Here is a 23,255-nt window from a genome sequence, read left to right as displayed (position 1 = left end):
AAAAACTGAAATTCTGCAGGAGCTGAATCACGTCACTCTGAAAGCTCCTCTTTTTCCAAAAAACAACATCCGATTACTTTTTGTGCGGATGAAAGATTTATCAGTTCTAAGTACTGTGTTTTTTCCCCCCCATTTTTATGTTTACATTCCTCAAATGTGTTGTATTCTTCTGATAAAATTTGCAGTTTGAAAACATTCAGAGATCCTTCTGTGCATTAAATATCATTTTACTTCTACGTCCTCCTCTTTGAGATACTGTGCATCCTCTGCTGCTAAGCGAAAAAAGATCTGTCCAGAGTAACACCAGGAGGGAATTCTGCGCTAAAAAGACTTTTCTGAATTCCAGATTTAGAAGGTTTCTGTTTGATCTGATTAAGTCAGACTGCTGGGGAATCATTTATCTCTTGGAGGTTTTTTATAGCAAAGATTGTCAAATTCACCACCACTTGAAGTGGAAGCAAAGGCACCTTTTTAATGAGTTCATAGCAAGCAAAACCTGAGTGTTAACCTGAGTTTGTGAGCGTTTTAAAACTTTGACTTTAAAAGGTTACAACTCATCTTATGAAGACGTTTGGTCAGGACTAGTGACAGAAAACTGCTCTGCTCATGCCCTGACTGCTGTGTATAACTGTGGTAATCAAGGAAATATCAGAGAAGCTTGGTGCAGACATGGATGATTTCCCCCCCTACATCTGAACATGTGCATAAACAGTGACAGGAAACAAATATAAACGTGAAATAAAATGCAAAAAAAATTGACTATATAAACACATCTGATTCCAGAAATTCCTAAAACTTTAGTGGTTAGAGGTCTGTGTGATTGTGTCACCTCTTGTTCCTCATTTTGGACACAGAAAGTAAAGGGGCTTGATGTGCCTCAAAAAAGACAATACTGAAGCACTATTTGCAAATACACAAGAGGAGAGAAGAGGTTTCTGACCATCAGTTGACTTGTTAGCAATGAGAATGTGCTTCAAAGTATGACAGTGATAATGTTTCATAAAGTTGGAGGTGCTAAATTAAACATGTAAGGAGTATGAAGCTGATCAGAACTAAAAGTGTTTCTTTAATTTCTCAGCTAGTGTTTTTGCAGCAGACCGCGCAGAGATCATCTGTCTGTCACACGGCACTTACTTCTTTCTTCTTTTCCTGCTGACAGAACTCGAGTTGCTGTAGTTGGTGCATGTTTGTCGACTTACTGTAGCTCTCACACTTACTAGGTCTTCTGTTTACTAAACCTAATGTAAAGGTTAAAAATGCACCATGTCCTACACACTTTTTTTGTGCAAAGTTGTGCTGTGGCAATGTAGTGCACTTTGTAAAGTGCAAACAATGAGAGCAAATTTAAGATGTTTTGAGTTTATTTTGTCTGAAACCTCCTGGGCTTTAACATGAGTGTAAAAAGCTGCAGTTTCACAAATGGCTATATGAGGTTGGCTGCAAAAACAAATGAATCTCCACTGACCACCATGTTAAAGCATGGCCCAATTTTATAGCGTTAAACAGCATCTTTACTATCTGGTACAAGACATTTTGGTCTCTATAGCAAGTTTCCCTTTGAAGGTGGATATTTTTCGGTCTCACCGTTCTGGATATTAACGTTAAGCAGTGACTGCTTTGATTGGCACAAACCCCCACACAAAAGAAACTGTAGCAATATGCTGTCTCAACTAAGAAGTCCAATGAACTGGACCTCTACCAACTGTTTGTAGTACTGGTCCCTTTGAGTGTATTAGTTCTGAAGTTATATGAACAAGGCCCGTTGTCAGGTACAGGCAGTCCAGGAAGTTTACACTTCAAGTTTGGTGAATGAAATTCTGGTATTTTATGAATCTGTTGTCTGTACTTTTCTTTGTCGCACTCATAATTTGTATGAGTGCAGCTTGATAACATTAGCTGATTACTTTCTGCATCAACCCTTCACCTAAACATGGTCACTGTTGGCTGGCTCCAAAAAACTAATACTCCAGAGTCCAATCGTTCAATCCATCTTTCATATGCAGTCTATGCTTACGACCCCAATTATCTATAGAAAGTCTTTCTGAAAATGAGTCTGCAGATGTCACAAAGATGAGCCAACAGATTGTTAACTCTGCAAAAACCCTTCTTTTGTTACCTTGATGTCTCTGTGTGCAATCTGGTTGTCGTGCAGGTATTTGAGCCCCTCCAGGATCTGCCGTGTGTAGAAGCCGATGGTGGGCTCATTGTTTTTCAGTGGGCCCCACTTGGACCTCAGCAGTGCAGACAGACTCCCTGAACACCAGGGGACAAAGTACAACAATCATCAATATATTCACTCTCAGCAGAGATTAGCAGCAGAGGACTAAGGCCATTATGTACAGGTTTATACTACTTCTCTGCAAATCACCCATCTTATCTATAAATGCAAACAGTGTTTTTACTGTTAGTGTAAGTATGACTGGAAACAACACATTCTGACATCAAAAAATTGATTTTGTTTCATACCGGTTTCCCTCCATTTGGACAATAAAAATTATTTCAGGACAATTAAGTTCTAACAGTTCCACAGCATCGGGAAGCGTCTCACCTCCAGGCACCTGCTCCATGAAGATCTTGATGAAGCCGTTCTCGCTGATAGAGCCCAGGTACTGGACAATGTTCTTGTGCTTTAAGTGCTTGTGGAGGGCGATCTCCTCATGAAGTGGTTGAGAGTACCTGTGTAAAAACAAGTAACAGTACATGTTTCTTTATATCCTGAACAGAAATCTGTGGGTCAGTTACTAACAGCAAACGTGGAGGAGTCAATCAACAGCCAAATTGGGAATCATATAAGCTGATTTGAACTGTATAGCAGCAGGCACATCTAGTTATTATCATAATAAAGTTGAAGGTAAGTATATTAGTAGCACACTTAAATAGCCAAATGTGTTGGTGTCTCGTGAGTCTACAAATACTCTCTTTATTCAAACAGGTGATTGTGTTATAAGTTGAGCTACAGCAGGTAGCGCCACATGTTTAATTTGGCAGACTTTTTAATGCTTTATGCCCTTCCAGATGTAACCCCAAAGGGATCCGATCAAACTGGGAACGTTTTACTTGTTAGCCAAATAGTGTAAACCAGCGGTCTCCAACCTTTTTTGCGCCACGGACCGGTTTATGCCCGACAATATTTTCACGGACCGGCCTTTAAGGTGTCGCGGATAAATACAACAAAATAAAACTAGTACCGGTACGGAAAAAAGAAAATTTATTCATAACACGTGAAAAGACCCAGGAAAACTGAGTTAACGATAAAAACGATAACAAAATAACGCTGAAAACCGATAAAAACCCTGAAAACTATACATTTCACACCTGAGCCTCTACTCTCACGGCCCGGTACCAAACGACTCACGGACCGGTACCGGTCCGAGGCCCAGGGGTTGGGGACCGCTGGTGTAAACCACAAACAATGGAAGTAAATGTAAGAGCTAAAATCTATGTAAAAAAATATTTTTTTTTTAACATATATTAGACAATTTGTTCTGCACAAAACAACGATTTGTTAAAATAAGTAACTATCTTCGCTTGTGGCGGTGTCCTGCTAATGTGTTTTTTCCTTCAGGTAAAATAAACCTGGTAAAAACAAGACAAACTGAGAAATAAAAGATTAAACCAGAAAATCAAACCGACGCTAAGTCCTGATATCTGACCAGAACAACAGGTACCTCTGTACTAGGAAGAAATGCCCGTGAGCAATTTCTTTTCACATTCAGCTCTCTACATGAATCACACCCAGCCTCTCGCTCTCTCTCTCCTTCTCTTCCTATCTTGAGATTTCATTCCACTTGTGAATTATTTACCCAAATTCTCCACATTCTTTGCAGTTGAGCGCCCTGCTGGCTTGCTGATGTGATTAGAGGAACAAAGTGTGAAATCATCTAGTCTGCAAAAGAGTCTTGCAGTATGAGATGAGTAGGTGGAACTATGTGGAGACAAGCATTTCGAGCAGAGACAGTGATGGGAATAAAAAGGCAGAGGGTGGGAGTTTGCATTCACAGCTCTCCACTAACCAGTCACTCAACTGGATACCAGTGCTCTGAGAGCCAGAAACCACCAGGGACACAGCTGAACTGAGCTTGGCACTCTCAGCCAGAGAAAAGGACTAATTTTTAATGACACTCCAGAGCTGCGCTGAATGAAATGAGACATTAACGGCACAGACACTTGTTAACATTTGGGCTGAAATTCAATCTTTGTGCAGTACAATAAACAGATGATACATATTATCTTAATACAGTGCCCCTATTGAAATTTCTTAATAACCAAGTGCTTTGATGATTATTGTAATCCACTATTTGTCACAATCTCTCCTGTGAGTTTGCCAACAGTGGTGCTTATTCTGCAGCTTAGGTAAGCTCACAGTAACGGGACATGAAATGTCCCTACAACAATTGCCTGGCCTGTGAGCCAGTCAGGACATACTAGACAGAAACGACCGAGCTAGCTGACTTGCTGATTTTTCAAAATAAGAGCGGGATATTCTATTAATAAAATTAAAGAAAGCTAAAACTTTCACTACCAAATATGCTTGGTTGACCATTAATATGCTTGACCAGCCTGCCCAAATAAAGTTTATGTGGGAAACACTGAACACAGCCGTTTCTTCATCAGTCTACCAGCTACATTATGAGCCAGTCTTAGACTTGGCACTACAGCAAAGGTCATGAAAAACAGGATTCATCCTCTGAGTAACAGGAATATCACCACTGGCAGACTTTCCTGCTACTGTGGCAAACAACAATAGAAATGATTCATTCATCCATGCGTATTGCAACATTGTTCCCCTGTGATTACTAAAAAACAAAGAACAAAAAACCCCCACAATAGCTGTTTTTCTGACCTGCTGTCTCTCTCTGGTATTTCTTTGATGGCCAGTCGGACCTGGTTACTGAGGTCTCGACCGGCGTACACCACTCCGAATGTACCTTTACCCAGAACCACTCTCTCTCCGTGCTCATCATACTCATAGTCGTACTGTGGAGACAAGAGAAACATGCAAACTGTCATTTAAAAAAATATATATAAATCAATCAATAAATAAATAGTAATATATACGGTATTTGCCATAAAGAATCAAAGCAAAATCCCATTACCCAAAACATGAGGTTACTAAATGTCACTGTCCATTGACCAGAAGAAATGCACCCACCATGCATTTTTACAATGACAAAGAGAAATAAATTAGAATAGTTAATAGTTAAAATAGAGTGATTTAATGAGTAAAGCACGAGTTAAATCTGAACATAGTAAACCAGTTTTTCTGCATTCCCACTGTACTGTTATAATTATGTTATAACTGTTTCATAAATGAATATTCTCTTGTTGCTGAAGCGGGTTGGCACCTGTTGCATGAATGAAAGAAATCAGCAAGTCTTTTCACTCCCTTAAAATACGTCTGATTGAGTTTTTATAACTAATAAAGGCTCTTTTCTTCTTAACGCGATTTCCTTAGCTTTGTTCCACTGATTCCTTCCCCCGTAAAAACACCTCAAAATCAAAGTTTTCTAAAAAATGTGAGTAATGCTTACGATGACTCCTCAAGAGCCCAATTTTGTGTTATATTCTTAAGGGACGGTGTAAGCTGAAGACTAACCGTCCCTCAGTGCAGGCTGATTAGAGTTGCATCACACGCATAAAAATCCCCCTGAGAAAAACCTGTTAGTCATTTGATCTGTGCCATGCTGAGTCAAAGATGGGTGCGGCAGCATTTTTCGTAATTAGCTTATTCTTTTCCCTAGGCTCTGCTGGTAGAAGGCAGGCGAACGCAACAGCAGGTGCCTGTTCTGCGCTGTCACACAAAGCACATGAACAAAATCCAGGCCTTATCCCAGCGGGCTACTGTTCCTGTTTGAGCGTTCAAAGCTGAGTTTCAATCCAGTTATTATCATGCAAATTGTGCCGAACTGGATTAGAAAAGCTGGATGGGGAATTTGATCAAACAAGAGCAAAAACACGTCGTTCACCGTTTAATAACTGAGTAATAAATGCTGCATGAAAGGAGTCGGTAGGCTGTCAGTAAAGAAGAAGAGCCCTAATTATCTTTTGAAAGATGGGTTTCTGGTTTTTCTTTTTTTCTTTTTGTTTTTACTGTCAGCACTTCGTCTCTTTTCATGACAACATCGTATCATATTTCCTGTGGCATTTTAAAAGCAGGCAAAGTACACCGCAGAAACACAACAGGATGCGACTAAACAATGCAGAATAATGAACTTGTGGATTTTTCATTCTAATTAACAGTGCTTGGAGGTAGAGCTGCAGAATTATTAATTTAGGAAAAATTATGAACATTATGTTCAGAGGAAGTGTTTTGGTATCACGAAAATAATCACCTCTAAGGTATCAGTGTCACATTCTCCTTCCTCTGGACACTTCCAGGCTTCCTCTGTTATGCTGTTGACCAGATCACAAAATCTGCCAAAGAAAAGACCAGAGTCTGTTTAACGATGCTGATAACATGTATATCATATTTAACACAACTTCGGCATCTCGTAACAGTGGCATTTTACATTGCTACAACTTTCAACACTTTTACATTTAAAGATTTATACATTTACAAAGACTGAATTATTTGACATTATTTTGCAGACATGACATATATTAAATGAACACTTGCACAGAGTAATGGCAAATAGGAATGCCTTTCATTCAATATATGAAAAAGTTGGTACGTTTTGGCATTTCAAGAGAGTCGGAAAAGGAAACAAAGACCTTGACTTTCAGTTTTTCAGTATACTAGAATGAGTCCATGTTGGGTAAATAGAATATGAGTTACGGGCTTGACTAGAGTGATAGGAACAAGAAAAACACGTGCAGGACATCAAAAAGATTTTTAATATTGGAGTCCCTGCACTGAAAATCAACTTTCCACTCATATAAAAAAACAAAACAAAGTTAAACAAGAAAAAGATTTTGTTTAATAAATAAAAAAAAAGTTTACTTTAATAATTGTCTGTGAAGGTTCTCAGTCATCCAGGTCATCGTAGTCAAAGGAGCTTGCAAAGAAAAGCGTCTGGACTTCTTTACGTTGCTTGAAGACGTTTCACCTCTCATCCGAGAAGCTTCTTCAGTTCTAAGGTCAAATGGTGGAGAGTCCCAGATATAAACCTAGTGGGAGTATCCCAATCAGCCAGAGTTTGGGTGTGGGACCCACACCCGAAACTCTGGCTGATTGGGACCCACACCCAGTTTCACACCTTGGCTCAGGCGATTAGAGGATCATCAGGGGGTCCTTTTGTCCCTCTGTGGGGGGATACTCCCACTAGGTTTATATCTGGGACTCTCCACCATTTGACCTTAGAACTGAAGAAGCTTCTCGGATGAGAGGTGAAACGTCTTCAAGTAACTTAAAGAAGTCCAGACGCTTTTCTTTGCAAGCTCCTTTGACTACTTTAATAATTAAACTTTTTTTAGGACCTCCCCCCCCCCCATCCCCCATCCCCCGAACACAACAGAGATGCATATGAGAGCAGAAATGTCCAATGTAGTCAGATTGGATATTATCCAATCTTTCTGCCAGCTCCCTCATACAAAGTCTGTGTGATGTCAGATTGCGAGGGATACAGTGCCACTGACTTCCAAACAATGTGGGATAGAAATGTAAAGTACGAAGGCTAACAGTGCCTTGGCCCTCCGACTTTGGGAACCTTTCTACAATAAGGCCAAAAAAGCCTTTTAAGGCCAACAATATGCTGTAAACATCTCCCTGTTGGCATTGGTAGCTAAAATCAGACTTATTTGTGCTGCAAGAAGTATTTTGCTTGTCAAAGATGGCCAAAACAGAATAAATGCAAATAAAAATAAGGCCATTAAGTGCAATCAAGCACAGTTTGCCTCTGTATTAGCAACAATACCTGTCTTAGGTGAACCCCTAACAAAAAATACATTATGGAGCTTATATATATAGTACTTAAATAGCTAACATAATTCAGAATCACAAACATATGGAATTATTTGTCAGAAATCCATTTTGTGCATATTGTTATTGAGTGGTGTTGTTTTGATTGTGCTTTTATCCAGAAGGGGTTACAGTGTGTTTGCATGCACACCTCCCACATGCATGCATACATACAATGACCTTTTCCACTCTCGGAGCGCACAAGCTGTGAATTAACACGCTGCCTCGTCATGCAGTCACACACTGCATGCCTGCAGGTGTTCAGTGACACGTGCGCTTGTGCGTGCACACATGCACAAGCGCATTCAGTCTGGGTCTCTTCCTCTTCCCACCGTCTTTCATCTATTTCTCCCTCCCTTCCTTCGTCCCTCTTCTCACCACTCCTATCCTACTGTCAATGCTGTTAAAATGAGAGCAGCATCATAACAACAGCAGGCGTGAATCAGGCATGACTCACTGACTCTCACACTCCAGATAATGGAACTGGAAGAGCGAGGAAGGCTCATATGTGAAAGTCACAAGTCTGAACACTCAGTGCTTCGCATAGCAGCTAGTGAAGAAGAAGATGGTGTCCAAATGAAATAAGGTGTGTTTGTGGTGATCGGGAAGGCACAAACTTTGCACCTGAGTGCAGGACTGATGGGAAACACTCAAACTACTGATGGGAAAGGCACAACCAACATGGAGCTTAACTTCTTTCTTTCACCTGCTAATTACAGAGTACAAAATTGATGTCTGATTGGTCCAGTGTGTGAAAAGTTCAGCTAATATTTTAGTGCATTCACTGCTACTGTATGCTTCTGTATGCTCTGTCAGTAAGTAAGGATGTGACGTAATTCCAGATGTGCAAACGTTTCTGATGCAGAACATTTCCTGCTCTATTCCATATATGAGAAGGCTCAGCTGTGTAAATGAGCATAACCTGATCCTGTTTGTCCTAAATTCAAGTAAGAAAATTACTTAAGTTTACAATTTGCTGTGAAATCTTTCAGAATTAATCAGTTCAATAACACCTGTGTTTTAAGGGGAATCATAAGGCTTTGTGTCAGTAAAGGTGAAGCAGATTGCCCATTAACCATAAGCTGTCTTTACATATCAACTCAACAGTTGGAGCACATTATTTCACTTGCTCTTTCTCACAAGTTGAACAAAGACAGGTAATATGGGGCAGTTGGGCAAGTCTAGATAGGTTTAGGTTTGGAATGCACGTGTGAAAATTGTAATAGGTATAAGGATTCAACCCCGACTGCTCCTCTCCACAATCGTTTTGTATGTAAGGTAATGTAATGTGGGTCCCGCTAATTAATAAAACATCATTTTTTAAAGGGTTTACAACTGGCTCAATAAAAGAAGGAGGGCATTAGTGTTAAGTTATTAAGTTATTAAGCATGGGTCCAATTATGAGAGTGGTGGTCTTAATTGATCAATTCATCTGAGCCACACGTGCATTATCACTTTTACAACCGCTACTTATGAAGTCATTACAATGAAGAAAGGTGTGAAGCTGTGCCGACCCTTTACTTTGATTCATGACAGCAGCGTTTCTTTGTAATGATAGCAGACTGAATGTGGAGAACAGAGAGATGCTAAATTACACTTATGGTTAAGACATTTCAGGCTGTTCACTATCTGATATTTCAATGGATGGCTCATTAAACATGAATATTTCAATAATGTAATTCCGTACGAAAAAAGAAAGAGAAATAGGATAGGCCATTTATATTAAGTTTAAATTAACATTAAAGTGCCTTGAGCCAAGTGTTGTTGTGATTTGGCGCTATATAAATAAAACTGAATTGAATTGAGCTGAAAATTAAATTAATGCAGTCACATTATGACATGATTTATTATGGTAAATTGCTAAAGATCTGGAATTGCATCTGTAAGAGAGAACACACAGACCAACCTTTTACAATGCATCTCTGTGCAGAAGTAGATCTGGAAGTCTTCTGCATTATGAAGGACGTAGAGAAAGGCACTGCGTTCATCAAACTTGGAGATGCTGAGGAGAAACGGTCCACAGTTTGTCCTCAGTTAGAAACAACCCACAATAACATTAGAACAGATGTGAGCTTTACATTGAATGAAGCTATAGCTACAAACTGTTTCTTTTGGAATATTCCACAAAATTCTCAAATGACACCAACTATTAAGTAACTCTTTCAACTATTTATCCACGTCATGTTGCTATTTTTACCCATTTTTCAACAACATTTAACATTTTTTTTTGTTTCTTTAAGCCATTTGTTAATCTATACTGTTGGACAACATTCCTTATTTAAATGCTGTTTGGTTTCTATTTGGCTAATGCTTTTGTTTTTGCTTTTTTAGCAGTTTCAGCTGTTAATACTTTTACCCAATATGTCTGTGAAGGTTCTCAGTCATCCAGGTCGTCGTAGTCTAAGGAGCTTGGAAAGACCTCTTTCACAGACATATTGGCTCGTGTGATTAGGTAGAGGATCAATAGGATGTCCTTTGTCCCTCTTGGGGGGGCATTCCCATAGGGCTTAAATTTGGGACACTCCACCATTTGACCCTAGAACTGAAGAAGCTTCTCGGATGAGAGGTGAAACGTCTTCAAGCAACGTAAAGAAGTCCAGACGCTTTTCCTTTCCAAGCTCCTTAGATTTTTACCCAACAGATTTTTTTTTGCTAGCTCTAATTTAGCAAAAATGGCTAGCTTATGGTTTTCACTGTATACACTAGCAATTTGAACTGTTAATGCATATTAGTCAATGGTTTCAAAGCTAGCTAGCTAAGTAAATTGATTCAGCTAGTTACTGTTTTTTCAGAAATTTCCATTTTAGCTATTATTAATGCACACTATTAGTCAGCAGTAATAAAAGCTAGCTAAAGCTTTAGTAATCCAACTTATAACTTTGTCTTTATTTATTAGCCAATTACTATTTCTAAGCTCTTTCACTATTATATTTAGCAAACATTTTCGCTTTTAGCTAACATGTTCAAGTTGTAATGTAATGCATACTCTCAGTCAGTAATAACTGAGAGCTACAGCTTAAACAAGTCAGCCAAAAGGTTCTGCCAAAGGTTTCTTCTGGTGTAAAAGGAATTTTTCCTTGGCACTGTTGCTAAGTCCTTGCTCATAGAGGGTCACGTCATGATCAGTGTTGGGTAAGTTACTTTAAATTAGTAACTTAGTTACATTACTAGTTACTTCTGGCAAAAGTAACTCAGTTACTTCAAGTTACTCGTTACTTTCAGAGTAACTAGTTACTAGGGAAAGTAACTTTGGTTTTACTCAGAATTCTCTTGTTAATGTGTTGCTTCCGTAACTGGATACCCAGCAAGACTGCCAGTCTTCTAGCTTGCTTACTTGCCACAAGTGCACTGTGCCACCTACCAATAGAAAGGAAAAAATAATGTGCACATTTCCTCAAGAGAAATCCCACGCCTGATTCTATCCTAGCCTGCTTTTTTACATCCAACACAAAAACTGCAGTCGTGGTGCTTTCGATTGTACTCAGAACTCGGAAATTCTGCCTTCTGAATAGGAAGATGTAGGTAACACCAGACTGCAGATGAGCTGCATACATGGCTGGACTGGGACAAAAAAAAATCATCCCAGGCATTTTGACTAGAGACCGGCCCACCATTATAGGAAAAATCATAAAGCCTTTGAATGAAAACAAACACTGTTGTGACAGTGATGCACACTGTTCTGATGGTATATATGCATCAATCTATCAATTGTTTGTTGCAAGACTCAGATAATTATTTTTTTAAAAGTGAGACATTTTAAATGAGAATAAGAAAGTATTTCACCCAAGATGCACCTGTCCAACTGAACCGTCTGAGAAAAGCCATTTTGTTGTGCTAGCTGGGTTTATGTTAAAGAAAGCCAGCAGTAATTTGGGATTTTTATGCCACGTAGACCCCTGGCAACACTTTGCTAGACCCGCCCCTGCACAGTTACCAGCTGTCAGCTACTTAGAAAAGGATCCTGGTGTTATTTGTCTCTCAGAAACAGTTCATAACTTCCCTTCAACTCTTTCATGTCACCTAAAAGGTAAACCTGTTTCTCCATCACAGCTCTGATGATTCAGTAAGGACATCTCCTGGTTTCATCTTCATGTTTCCCTCTCACCACATATCCAAACCATCATGACCAGCAGCTTTACAGCTGTGGCTCCAGCAAACATCAGCTGATACTAGAAATTAATATTAAATAAATTCTAACAACAGCTGATCAAGCTTAAACGTGCTGCTGTTGTTTACCGCAACATCCGCTGGTTTCCTCTTTCTGGCACAAAGTGGGCGATAAATAAACAAGACAGAAAAGCCGATCAGCTGATCATTGATCAGTTTCATGATTGAAGTAGAAACAGGAGAGGGAGGGTGAGAGAAGAAGAGGCAGCTCTGCAGCGTAAACACAGAATGACTCCAGCTTTGTGTCTTTTCCATTCTAGCTGAATTACGGGACAAACTGTTCCTTTTCACCTCAATACGAAACGCGTAATATTTTCTCTGAATACGAGACGATTCCGTTTTTTACGGGACGGTTGGCAACTCTAATAATTACCTGTATGAACAAAATAAAGTTCAACATCAGTAACATAGCACCACCCAGCTGTATAGAAACTCCGTCATGCTAGCTAGCACGCAGTACGGAAAAGTCAGCACAACGAAAATAAACTCCACCTAAACTTGATTTATATCTGACTCAGATACACTGCAGGTCATAACTTCTTACCTGAAGTTCAGTTCACCTGACACTCTCGGACCAGCGGCCGCTTCGGGTCTCTCCTCTTGCCTCCCTTTTCCTTCATCCACCTGCTGGCTTCCACCACTTGCTAATGTTATTGAATCTGTGGAAGCTCCGCTATAGCCACCACACGAAGTAACGAATAACGAGCCTATCTAAATCCCAGTAACGAGTAACGCGTTCCCGGTTTTGGCATAATAACTAGTTACCGTGCTCGTTACCACAATAATAACGTAGTTACTGTAACGCGTTACTTAATAACGCGTTAGTCCCAACACTGGTCATGATATGTATACCGTGGTATACTAAATTATTAAATTATTAAAGATTTAAATATAAATCATCATTAGAGCATATAAAACTGTAAATGTGACAAATGTCAGTGGTCAAAAGTTCTCTATTTTCCCTCATAAAAAGTTTAAAAATATTTATCCCCCAGAGTTACATAACACTAACACTATAACGTCACCAACAACACAACAGCTGCCCACATAGTTGTTTCTAGCTTATTCCAGCAGAACTGGATAAATGCCATTCTATTTCACATTATAGATAATAGTTAATCAAGAAAAACAATAATGTCTCTGTTAATTGTACCAGTAGAGCTAATCTTCTCCACCACCCCCACTCTACCGCAGAAGTAGCCCCCTAGGGTACTTGTACCCTGATTGTGAATCACTGACTGAATGACTTAAAAATGTAAAACCACATGTAAAAATTAAATTCATAAATGCAGCCTGTGCACACAGATACTGCACTCTAAAAGTATTTCATGCTAATATATACAATAAATATCTAATGTTATGAGCATGGACTACAGCAGTTGTAGTTTGTTTCCTATAAAAGTCACCATCAGAAACAGCCATATAAGCTGTTAGATGACGCTCAATTTCTGCACAAAAGATGGACAGCTAGAATTGTACCAACTAAATGGAAACTTTTATCCAGTGGAATTGGCAATTGCCCATTCCTTAGTAAGAATGCCAAGGCCAGAGCTGCTGAACCAGACAGCAGAGTCCCTGCATGTGTGGTTGTATTGTAGCCTGCAGGGCTGCCATTGTGTCCTGCTGACTGTCTGCAGGCTGAGTGGGCATAGAGAAAGAGTCGTTCCCTAGCAACATGTGAGCACAGCCCTCAGCTTCTCTCCGATCTGACACTGAATTCCTTTGAGGACTGTGGAAAAAAAAATTGGCAAAGAGAAGGACATCATAAAAACTGTCTGTGTAATGCTGGCGCACTCGGATACCATCTGAAGCTGCAAGAGGTGAAGAGACAGCACAGCGACTGGGCATACCTAAAACCTCTGCTTTGGTGTTTACAATTGCAGATTGCATGCAGTTATTACAATATTACTTATTTTTGCTTTTGAGTATGTTTCGATACACCTACTTGTTAAACAGGAAATGCATGATTTTGTTTTACTCTTAATTTTATGACTTCTATTATGTTGCACTGGGCTTTAAACACCATTTTTATTCGAATTAACATTGGAGTATTTTTGGTTTATTCAGGTGTCTTTTTGGGCATTTTAAATATATTTCTGAACACTGAAATATCATCTTGTTTAGTACACAACTCAATGTTATTATACATGTTTATGCATTTCTATTTGATTTCAAAAGCTTTTCACTTTGCATAATTACAACTTTTGGACATTTAATGCTTTTATTTATGTAGCAGCTGAGAGCAGAAATGAGACAGGAGACAGATAGAGGTATGGCATGAAGCAATTTTCTCTAGCCACACAGGAAGCAGGAACTCAGTGTTCATTTGTTTAAAAGGAGCAGTTTGATATTTCAGGAAATGTCCTTCCTTGCCTAGAGCTCATTACATTGTCGTGAGTCCCCAGAGTCTGCTGAGTGCCAGGTAAATTCATGGTAACAACACGAGGGCTGGAAGCCTTTTCCACCTCCAGTCTTTGTAATCACTGTATACACTGTACATGTATATACCATTACCTCTGCACTACAGGCACTGCAGTATTTGTAGTAATCTGTATTTATTTATCCTACTCTTTTAAAAAAAAAATTACATATATTTTCTTTATTTATATAGTTTATTTTTAATTAGTGTCACCTTATGTGTAATTTTGCTTTTTTCCTACGTGCAATATTGAGCGGGCTCTGAACCTAAGAATTTCGTAGCCTGTAATGATGTAACATTGTTACCTCTATATGACAAATAAAACTTGAAACTTGAACTAGAAACAAATGTTACTTTCTCTAATGATCCTTTTAGCCTTTTCATAGTAGTTTCTGCTTGCAGTCAGCTTAAAGTCCACTAAGCGATCACTTTTAACAAGGCTTTGCAGAGACTGCAGGCACTGACCTGACACCTCGTACAGATGTGGCGCTGAAGTTCCACTCATGGATCCCCTTGTTCTGCAGGACAAGTCAAATCAACAGGATAAATCGTTAACTAAACATTATTGCGAGCATTATCATAAGAATCAGTCCACTGGATTATATCATTGGCGCTTATTTAGTTCGTTTACTAGCACGACTTCCCTGGCGAGCAACCATTTACATTGACGTGTAAGCTGGGAATAATGAGCAATAACATATGAAAACAATCGAGAAGACAGAGGCATAAAGCTTCATTACAGGAAGCGACAGTCCATTATCACAACACAGCATCTCCCCAGATCTAGAAGAGACATGATCACGATCTCAGCTTTCCTGTTTCGTTAACATCTGTCGCCTTATGTGACATTATCTGTAGTTCATCATTTACTGTAACCAGTGGAAGCATCAGTATGTTTGCTAACATAAAACAGAGTGATGAAACCAGCACAGACTGTTGAGGTGCACCAGCGTAGGATTTTGTTTTATTTTTCTATGGTTGCAATGAGAGTTTTTTCTTTCTGTTACCCATATTCCTATTAAAAGCAAGCAAAATACATATATACAGTACATAAACCTATACTCAGTATTATGCAGCAAATATATTCTTTAAATAATTTTACTGCAGTGGGACACGCACCTTGTCATCAGGAGCAACGTGCCAGATTGACACTGTGTTGTCATCCACGTCTTTGTTTATGGACAAATATGAAGGCTGGTACACTTTAGTTGGCTCCAAAATCAACACCTGGACAAGACATATATGCATTGCACATTTTAAACCTTTAATTTTCTGAGCTTGCATTGCATTTTTTTTTTTTGTTTCCACATTTTAACAAAAACTCAGATGTATTATTTCATGTTAATCTGTGTTTCTTACAGGAAATCGAACAGAGGAGACATCTTTTTTGGTCGCCTCCACCAGGAAGTCCATCCAAAAGTCCACCAGCTCCTGTTTGTAGGAGGGCTGCTCTACGCTGGGCTTGTTGAAGTGCTGAAAGATCAAGATGGTCTCCACCAATGACCGCAAATACCTGGAAGCAACAGAAGTATTACCAGATAACAGGAATAAACAACTTTACTGCTGTGGTATATGTCTTTATGGCTGCTTTGCAAATAGTTGCCATCTAATATATAAATGCTGACAAACTGTCAGCTTATTGCACTCAGTCTGAGTCAATCTGTGCCGACGGCCACAACTTGTCTGTGAAACATCTCTTTGTAATAGGGGACTTGATTCAAGTTGGTTACCAAATGGTTGCAATGTAATTTCCTGTAGACTGACTTCATCTTATTAATGCTTTATCAACATTTTTAAAGTTCCATTCTGACTCGGACAGCAGTCCCCTGGTCTTCAAAGCAACATTTTTAAAGGTAACAAGATTACAAGTTCATTGGACAGGGTTGCATTAATTTCACGCCGCAGTTTCCAACCAATGTTTTCCACAGTGTGACTGTAGAATTACAAAAACATGTGATATGAAGACGGAGAAAAGAGAATACCTTACTGGTAGATAACTTTAGCGTTGTTTAAGGAAAATTGCTAACAAATAAACACTTTAAGATATGACTGCGTTTCTATGCTGGAGCCTGATTTTGGTGTGATGGTTTTCAGAGCACTAAAACAAACACAAAACAGCTGGGTTTCATGCACTGTAGAAAAAAAAGAAACGTTTTTATTATTTTCCTCCACATGTTGTACATAAAGTATCATAAAATCTGTGTGAAGTCTGAAATTACCACATGCCTTGCGGGCAATTACAACTATGTTCCACCACCGTGAAGGCATTATGTTACGATGGCGTGAACGGGATATTGTCATGTGGCATCTTTCTTTAAAACACATCTAGACTTGCAGGCTAGCTTGGGGACCTAAAGACGAATATGCGCTATTAAAAGTGTAAAAAAATATCAGTTCTCAGTTTTATCTTTGGAGAAACGTTGTACCACACTTTTGACAATTCACAAAAAATTACGACACCAGGCTTTTATATCCTTCAAATCTAAAATGTAAAGACAGAGATACTGTTCAAATGAGCAAAGTGGCTTTTTTTGGTGACTTTTTTCTTTGTTCTTCAAATACACCAAATGTTTGCCAGTGGCCACAGATGGCTGCTTTAGTTTCAAAGGGAAGCAGAGCAGACTTCATATGACAAACAGAGAGTCACAGTTGGTGATGGAAGTGGTCTAAAATGCATTTTTTAGCATGCTAATTTGAACGGATTGTGTTCTCACCATATAGGGGCTTTAAGCTTGAAGAGTTTCTCAGAAGCCTGGATGACCAGGGTGCTGTCACTGGCCAGGATGCTGGCACCCAGGAAGAAGCCCACATCCCAGTAACTCTGCAACTTGTCCAGGCTGCCTTTTTTACCCAGCAGGCTACTCAGCTTAACTCCTGCAAACAAGACAAACAATTTAATGCTGGTGAAATATTTTGTTCCATTTCCATGTGGACCATAGGCAGACATGCCAGTTAACAAGAAAGCCAAAGAAAGACCATGCTGTACTTGGGTGTGCCACAACTCGCACTACAGCAGCCTAGCTATATTATTATTTTTATTAGAACTGCTAAGATAAGCAGCAGCTACATGTTTTGCACAGCCTGCTGCAGAAATCTGCCATTTGGAGAGACAGTGGGGATCTTATGAGATAACCCCAGGGATGCATAAAGGGATGGAGGGTTGGGTTAATTTAGAGAGCTGCGGGCCAATTCCCAGAAAAGCCAACTCTAATTCCCAGATTCCGGAGTTCCTCTGAGCCTCAGACTTCAGAGGGAAAAAAAGTGTGGGCAAAAGCTCAGCTACACGCCTGCCTGACTAAAAAAGGAAACAACTATACATTATTTGATTTTGCTTTATTGAAATATGCATAATAATAACAAGGTTTAAAAATAACTTTATTTAACAAAGTTTTCCAACCCATAACTTTACTCCCCTGGTTCATATTTGGCATTCCAACCTTATCCTAATAGCATTCACCTGCAGGAAGTCACTTTCTGTCAAAAAACCCCTCTAATAAATGACTCGGCACACTCTACTCTGCACCAAATGACAGGCATACACAGTTAGTGGCTGTGTAAGGAACAATTAGCAGCATATATCTCCCTCTTGCCTTGTTGAACTAAAATGAAGCTAACAGGAAAGTGAATTTTGGAGTTACATCCACTTTTGTGGTCAAAAAATCTGTTAAAGATTATCACCATCCACTGTGTCAACAGCTGACACGCTGAATGTGTTAGCAAACACTATTAACACACTCAGCAAACACATAACAAAATTATCTCTCATTTGGAGCCGTGTCTCTTGCCACTTGGGTGAATTAAATGAATCCAATTTTCACTTCCTCTGCATTTGTTCTGGTTCCAGCTAACTCCAAAGATTTGCTGCCCTCGGTTCCTCTAGACTTTGTACAGTTGTTGTTTGGCGTTGAGTTAGAAGCATATGTGAGTTTATTAGAGGTTTTCCATTAAAAACAGCTGCTGCCATAGCAAAGGTAGTTCATTTGACACCAAGTTAGAACAAACGCAATGAGCTGAAAGATGCTAAACTGCACTTTAGCTGTGAGGGGAATTGTTTCTCTGTGGGTGACGCAATTTTCATTTCCATTCATATAAGTTATTTATTTGTGCAGCTTTAACTGACCCCTATTTCCACGTTAGGATAACAATTATCGTGTAAATTACAGACAAAGGACTGATTAGACTGATTAGAGTTTGATTACTCAGTGGTTAGTCAGCAGGCTTAGTGTAATAAAATGAAAAGCTGCATATTTAGGACACAGACCAAAGTAACCAGGGTCCACTCACCCACTTTGCGGAGCTCGAACGACGTGTCAAACTGGTGTCCAGCTGCCAGCAGAAGAACAGCATAGTTGATACCAGAGTGTAGTGTTGGCTCTGACTCAAACCCCTTTTTAAACCTGAAAAGAGAAGAAGAATGATTCACATAAACAGTTTTCTTCCAAGAAATGCGTCATTCCAAATCCCAAGCATCCCTGAGATAATGGATGGCTTCCCAGGACTCCCCCGGCTTTTTCAAGATAGAAAAAAATAATTACAGCCATATTGAGTTGGGGGCCACAGAACATCAAACAGCAACTGTGAGAACCCCCACAAAACAAGAAATTTCATTTATTTAATGAGCAATCTGTTCTGCGGAGGGGAGGGGTGCGAGCGTTATTAGAGGCCTGTGCCAAGTTGTGACACGGAATTGGAAATAACAGCCAGATGGGAGCTTGATTATCTAAGCAGTCAACAAAGATATGAAATCTTAAAAAGCAATTTCCAGATAAAGACAATCAGCCGCCTTGTGTTCTCAATAAGCCGACTTCCGTCAGCTAATGTTAGCCTTGGTGCACTCGCATCACAGCAAAAAGTGAACAAGTAATTCCTCTCAGCCCCTGCAGGTAAGCAGCTGCAGTGTGGTGATTCGAGGGCTTACAGAGAATCAAAGAGCTCACACAGCACTTTCATAGGAGATGGCAAATTTGAGAGTTCAGTTTCAACAAGCTGCTGGAAACCCTGCAAATGCATCTTTCTTTGTGCTTACTCATTAGTGTCAAGCTGACTTAGCTAGTTTTTGGGTAGCAAATATCCAACTCGATCATATCCAAAAGGTCCCTGCAAGTTGTCAGGCTCCAAAAAATGTTAATTAGAAAACGTAAACACCAGAATGTTAATTTACTCACACTAATCTCTTTATTAGATGCCAAACTGTAAGAAGACACAGAAACCTTTAATGTAAAAGTGCAACCAAAAGGATTTCTGACTCCACCCACAAAAAGCTGATTTTAACTCCTCTTTTCTCCCTGGAAGTCCTGATGAAGGTTGATGACAGATCATTTAGTGAAGCCCTGTTCTTACCACTTGCTGTGATCCATCTTTGATGCACGTTGGGTCTCCTCCACTGTGTTAATACTGAAACTCGGTTTCCATTTTGGGGAGAAAGACGACTTTACAAGGGGTAAATTTGATGAGCTGGGTGGGAGGCAAAACCTCCTCCTCAGTGTGGAGTGAATGGCACACAACAACATGAAGAGTGCTGAAAGGTCACTGTTGGATGCCTCCATAGTTTACTCTGACAGCTGGACACTGGAGGATAAACTTACGACTGCCATGAATTTTGAAGAAACGATGTGCATACATCTCATAAGACGTACGCATACATCCTCTGACCTGATGCACTGCCCATACACTTGCCTTACACTGATGACAGCTGCTAACTGGACCATAATAGATCCTCGCTATTAAAATCAGGTCAGCCTGATATTTGAAATCCAGGATAAAAATTGTACGGAGAAACTTTTGAACAGCAGCTGCAATCAAAGTTGTCCAGATGTAAAAATGAAGACAGCCATGAAGGGGAAACTAGCCAAGTATAAATTGTCACTAAAATTCACTCAAACAAATACTGCTTCTAGTTAGGATTAATATAGGACATACAAGACTATATTATACTTGACTTATTGAAACACAGTTTAAAAATATGAGACTTCTTGAGAGATGGCAAATCATCCCTAAAGTGGTTTCCCAAGGATAAAAGACGAGACACAAGAAAGATTCAGCGTGGCAGCAGTTTTTGTGCCAATGCCGCTGAACTTAATGTCTTTTATTTCTGATTTTATTGTTCTAATATAAAGCTACAACAGTCTGATGTTACCCAAACCAGTTTAACTTTATTGAACTGAAAAGTTTCAGCTATTTTTGGTCACACTAGGCAGTGTGGAAGTGATGCAGAGTCTTCAAATAGCAAGGGTTTGTGGTTCTACAGAGATATTAGACAACTAGGACACTTTCCTGAATCATGATGCCATTAATCTTAACCTGTACCAATATTTATATTCACAATGGGTTTTTTTTTTCTTAAATAAATGCTAGCTCACCACTTCCTGTTGCTACCAGCAGCAGAAAAGGCAGCTCAGCTTAACATGCACAAAACATTTAGCAGCTCAAACTATTGTCACTGCTAATGTTTGCTAATTTTACATTTCAGCCATCTTGGTATGTTATCCATGATCCCTGTAGTCTGGATTTTAATGGTATTGTTCTTATGTTGCTATGAGGTGTTGTTGTGCAATCTCAAAGAATTTTGCACACTACGTGGCTGTGGTTTATTCACAGACTCATTACCAGCAAAGGGTTTTACCTTCATGATGAGAGCCATTATGAAATCCTGCATTGACTGACACCATTCATGATAAACTCTTAATGGTGTGATCTAGTGAGTCACTGTACTTCCCATGCACCCTGCCCTTAGAAATGGTAATTTTTGGTGACTCAGAATGTGTTTGGCTTAGCAGAAATGTCACATGCACACTGACATCCTGCCTGCTCTCTTACCAGAGTGCGCCGTTGTCTCTGCTCTGTGTGTTGGTAAAGTCTGACTCCAGGAACGTGTCCTTATAGATACGTCCCACCAGGCAGTACATGTCACTCGCTACCTGCTCCTCGCCTTCCACCAGGGGCAGCATGATGTCCAGGGCTTTCTGCCTGTCGCCCGGAAGGTTCCTTCTATAACCACACACAGGAAAAAACACAAAAAGGCATGTAACAAGTTAATAACTAACCCCCCAAAACAGCTTTGAGCATATCTAGAGATATCAGTGGATTTAGGTTTGTTATTATTAACACTTATTAATCTTAAAGGGGACTTTTATACCAGTGTCCATAAATTCACTATATCAGTAAGCTCCTTATCCCAGTCCCTTACCAAACTTTCAAAACACTCAGAAGTTAATTACTTGTTCTGAGTGAAAATGTATCTTCCTTTTTGTTTAAATTCTGCTTGTGGTCAAAGCCCGAAAGGGAAAGTACTTCTTTTCGTCAGCAAGGTGTCTAGGCTCAATGGTATCTGGTAAGGGTGGCTCCTGTACACCTCCACTTGAAGGTTTTATGGGCACACCCATTTGCAATCACACCCAGAAGTTTCTGGAGAGATTATATTTGCTCATTTAGCCTGAAAGCACCTTTGCATCTCACAGACAGTAATAGAAAATTACATTCTCCACTGCAACCAGACTTTCTGCAACCAGACAATCAGAACTGATGCAGCTAGTTAAAATATATTTCATATTTTTGCATTTATAAATGTTAATATTTTTTGTATCATGCTTTACACACAATCCAGGTCAGCCGTGCTACAGTTCCAGGGAGATTTGACTTATCAGGCATGTGGTAGACACCCTGATTTAATATTTATTTTACTCCAAATGGAAAAAATAACGAACAAAATAAATGTTGTGCTGTGTTGGAGCAAACTTAAAACCAGCAGATGAGATCATAAACTGTGGTCATTGAGGTCACAAAACAAGTGAGAAACAGGATCATTTCTATTAAATCTGTTTTCAATTTACAACCAGATGGTGTTACCCCCTACTGGGCATTACAAAGAATGCAATTTTGCCCATGCTTAACTCTTTAGACCGGCAGGCTGTGCTACTTTTTCCTTGCTTCAAGCAGACGTGAGCTACAAAGATGAGATTATTTCTATGCATATCACATCTCATATATGCATTAAATCCATTACAAACCTGCATTTAACTTGTACTGTACGCTCCCCTTTGAATCACTATTGTTGAACAACTGTCTTACATAATCACACCAAGAGTTAATGTATTTTCAAAGCCTAAAGGGTAAACATTAAAATGGTACATGATGGCATTTAAAATACAATTTCTAGAACATGAATAATGACTTATAGTTTTACTGCATACTTAAAAGCTAATGAGACTCAAAGAAATGGCCAAATGACCATGTATATTCTCAAGTGTATAAATAAATAACTGGTTTGAACAGATTGCATTAAAATGAGCATCACCAGCAGCATGCATGTGCATGCGGTGTAGGTGTGTGGAGCAGATAAATATGTGTGTTTTGCGTGTGAGTAGCAAGGGAACAGCTGCAAAGGTATTGTTATTGGACACTAATACCAGGCACAGAGGACGCCACCAGGACCTTAAATTACAGAGGTGACTGGGTTCATTAAGAGAATGCCCAATTTTATTTAGCACTGTGAAGTTCCAATTGCACCACAGGTGTTCAATGAGGGACTAAATGATCAGTTATAACTGACCTGCGAGGAAATAATTTGAGACTCTCTAACGAGCAGTCGAACTGGAAAATAACAAAGAGAGAAAAAGGAATCTATTATGGTATTAAAGAACGAGTGATAACCTCTTCAGTTGGTAATTGCTTACATTACATGGATGTTAACTTTTTCACCGGGTGTCAACAGAAGACATGTTTAACGCTGCTGCTTCATAGTAACAGGAATGCAAATAGGAAGATAGACTGAAT

At 39.4% G+C, this 23,255-nt stretch overlaps 1 protein-coding gene across 1 annotated transcript in view; it reads right to left on the bottom strand.

Moving 5' to 3' along the window:
* Positions 1-23,255, bottom strand: part of map3k5 (mitogen-activated protein kinase kinase kinase 5) — an 89,352-nt gene that overhangs the window by 21,198 nt on the left and 44,899 nt on the right. The window contains exons 7-17 of the mRNA XM_085383382.1: positions 21,300-21,470; positions 18,768-18,880; positions 17,198-17,357; positions 15,843-15,996; positions 15,603-15,710; positions 14,949-15,001; positions 9,804-9,899; positions 6,333-6,414; positions 4,844-4,977; positions 2,549-2,676; positions 2,117-2,253 (exon numbers count right to left, since the gene is read on the bottom strand). Of these exons, the coding sequence (XP_085239508.1) occupies positions 2,117-2,253; positions 2,549-2,676; positions 4,844-4,977; positions 6,333-6,414; positions 9,804-9,899; positions 14,949-15,001; positions 15,603-15,710; positions 15,843-15,996; positions 17,198-17,357; positions 18,768-18,880; positions 21,300-21,470 (1,336 nt within the window). The remainder of the gene's footprint in view (positions 1-2,116; positions 2,254-2,548; positions 2,677-4,843; positions 4,978-6,332; positions 6,415-9,803; positions 9,900-14,948; positions 15,002-15,602; positions 15,711-15,842; positions 15,997-17,197; positions 17,358-18,767; positions 18,881-21,299; positions 21,471-23,255) is intronic.

The sequence above is a fragment of the Rhamphochromis longiceps genome, linkage group LG15 (assembly GCF_057381845.1).
Source record: "Rhamphochromis longiceps isolate RC_006_pf linkage group LG15, R_longiceps_female_GT1.1, whole genome shotgun sequence".
Taxonomy (NCBI): domain Eukaryota; kingdom Metazoa; phylum Chordata; class Actinopteri; order Cichliformes; family Cichlidae; genus Rhamphochromis; species Rhamphochromis longiceps.
The sequence above is the reverse complement of the archived record's forward strand: the minus strand, read 5'-3'. Positions and strand labels throughout refer to the sequence as shown.